The following is a 2455-nucleotide window of genomic DNA, read 5'->3' on the forward strand; positions in this document are numbered from 1 at the left end:
CGAAATAGTATTTCGCGCGCACGATAAACTTATTGTGTGGCCGCGAAATACTACTTCGTGGCCACAATTAAACATTTTTTTTTGACCATGTCATCAGAGGGGCTCCGTAAATATTAGATATTATAAACTTGAAAAAAACTGAAAAACAAATCACTGAAAATATACATAAATTTTTTTTCTTGAAATTAGCATATTTCCTCGTTTTGAGCAGGTAAGAGCTTTACCAATAGAATTAAATGATTTACGTTTAAAGCAGCTCCATTAACTTATTTTTTTAAGTGTATAGTTATAAAAAGTTATCTTCTTTTAAAGACAAAATATCTTCTTTTCATATTAAAGGACAAATAGATGCATTTGAAGAAAACATGACTTATTTCAGTTAAATTCTGCAGAGTTGGAGGAGTTCAGATTCTCCCTCTTCCTTCTTTTTCTGCTTCCGGAGGAAAAACCACCAACAGTAACCAAGGAGACGATCAGTTAGCGATAAATAAATTTATTATTGTTCAGCCAGAACTCGGCACCATTTCACAGAAATGAACCCAGCAAACATGAGACGGACCAATATGGCCTCCGTAGGAATAAATAAATAAATCAGAGGAGAACATAAATTACAGGAATTGGGTTAAAAATAAAAAAAGTCCCAGCAGCTGCAGGAGACCAAAGGTTCTGGTTTCAGTCATTAACACCTTCACTCTCCTCTTTCTTTTGAAATGCTTCTTTCCCAGTTTGACTCCTGGTCCGAGTCGTTTTCCCAGTAGACGGCTCCAGTCTCCAGGAAAACAGGAAGGGTCAGAAAACGGAGACGCGGTGCGGAATCTGTCCCGATACTCAGCAGGAGGAGTCTGCCATGTTTTCAGCTTATTCCAGATTTAAATGCATCAAAGCGTCTGAACAGAAGTGGTTTCATTTCTGGGCTTCACTGAGATGCTTTATTACCTGAGAATTTAAAAAAAGAGCTTTAAGGATCATAAAAGATCCTAAAACGTTTCGTTTTATCTTACTGAAGAAAAAACAGATTTTATTTTAATGTGTCTAAACTTTGTCAGGCTGTAAAATAGGAGAGAAAAGCAACTTTCAGGATGAAAATCAGATTTTCCTTAAACTCTCTGAATCCGGACTTTTCTACATCTTCCTTTTATGGATTTTTTAATTGTCTTATTAAATGTTTGTAATATTTTCTGTCTTTTTAGACAAAAAATAAAAGTTTTTGAAAAAAAAAAGTCCGTTCATGTTTTCCGTGGGACTGGAATCCAGAGGTTTCTGTGTTTTTCTTCCAGTTGGGGAATCGGCTCTGCGTGTTTTCCACCTGAGGGGCTGAAGCTCAGGGGCCCGCCGCCCCGCAGGAACGTTCAGTTCTGGACACGGCCCTGCCGCCGCGTTCAGCGAGTTGTCAGAGATCGAAGCCGGTCCCGTTTAGGAGGCGGAGCTCTCGCCCTGCCACGCTCTCGCCCGGTGGGGACCCCTCGCCGCTGACTTCTCCAGCAGCAGGCGGGTCCTCAGGACGGCCCTGAGCGCCGCGGCCCGTTTGCTGCTGCTGATGATGTTAGACCTGCAGAGAGACACAAACAGACATCAGACACCAGAGCGAAGACATCTAGATAAAAACACCCGAAATCTGATTGGTTTCCAATATTTTAGGTAGTTCAATCCTGGGATCTATGGAGCAACTTTTGGTCCATTATTCTTACAAAGAACACATTTATATGGAAATATTTAAAAAAGCAATCCTGAAATGAAAATCTGAAAAACATTTTACTCAAAAAAGGGTTTTTAAAGTGACTTTGCCTTTTTCTTACATCTTGTTTTTTTTTCACATATTTGTTATTTTTTTCCATTTTATTTTTCCTCTTCCACAGATTCTATATTTCCTTTCTTAATCTTGCTTTCAGATAGAGTTCTAAGGTTTTCATTCTTTGTAAAATGTGTTTTCTACAACATTTTTTGCTACAACAACAATGGAACAAAATTTTAAAGTCGAGTATTTTTATCAAACTGAGTTTCTTGGTAAAGTCATTTTTTTTTTTTTTTTGGCTGATTAAGGAAAAGGATGTGGTTATGGATCATCTTTAAATTTTTTATTTGGTTTTAAAATGTATGTAAATGTAAACTGTAAATAGTTTGATCACCAAATGGTTTCAGCTTTAAGCCAAGTTGGACATTTTAATTTTTCTTATTTTGTTTTTATTTGTCATCATTAAAGAGACGTCATCCAGATGAAGTGTCCATTTCTGGAGCAGGGATTTAATCCTTATCCATCTTCTAATGCAGCCAGTGGCGGTACTAGATCAAATGTATCCGGGGGCCGGGGGGGCAGCGTGTTTTTTTTTATCGGGAAAGCATGAAACAAAAAATGGGATTCAAATATATTAAGAGAGCTGCATGAAGTAAAATTTTCCATTCAGTTAGGTTTAATTAAAATTCTACGTCTTCCAACTAAAAATATTTATTTTGGGCT

The 2455-nt window shown here is 37.4% G+C and overlaps 1 protein-coding gene across 1 annotated transcript in view; it reads right to left on the minus strand.

The window, feature by feature from the left end:
- Positions 1–486: 486 nt before the first annotated feature.
- The window catches only part of LOC107102657 (endothelin-2-like), a 4384-nt gene continuing 2415 nt past the window's right edge, over positions 487–2455 (minus strand). Inside the window, exon 5 of the mRNA XM_015402045.1 lies at positions 487–1549. Within this exon, the coding sequence (XP_015257531.1) occupies positions 1414–1549 (136 nt within the window). The 3' untranslated portion in view covers positions 487–1413. The remainder of the gene's footprint in view (positions 1550–2455) is intronic.

The sequence above is a fragment of the Cyprinodon variegatus genome, unplaced genomic scaffold (assembly GCF_000732505.1).
Source record: "Cyprinodon variegatus isolate N-32 unplaced genomic scaffold, C_variegatus-1.0 Scaffold1289, whole genome shotgun sequence".
Classification (NCBI taxonomy): domain Eukaryota; kingdom Metazoa; phylum Chordata; class Actinopteri; order Cyprinodontiformes; family Cyprinodontidae; genus Cyprinodon; species Cyprinodon variegatus.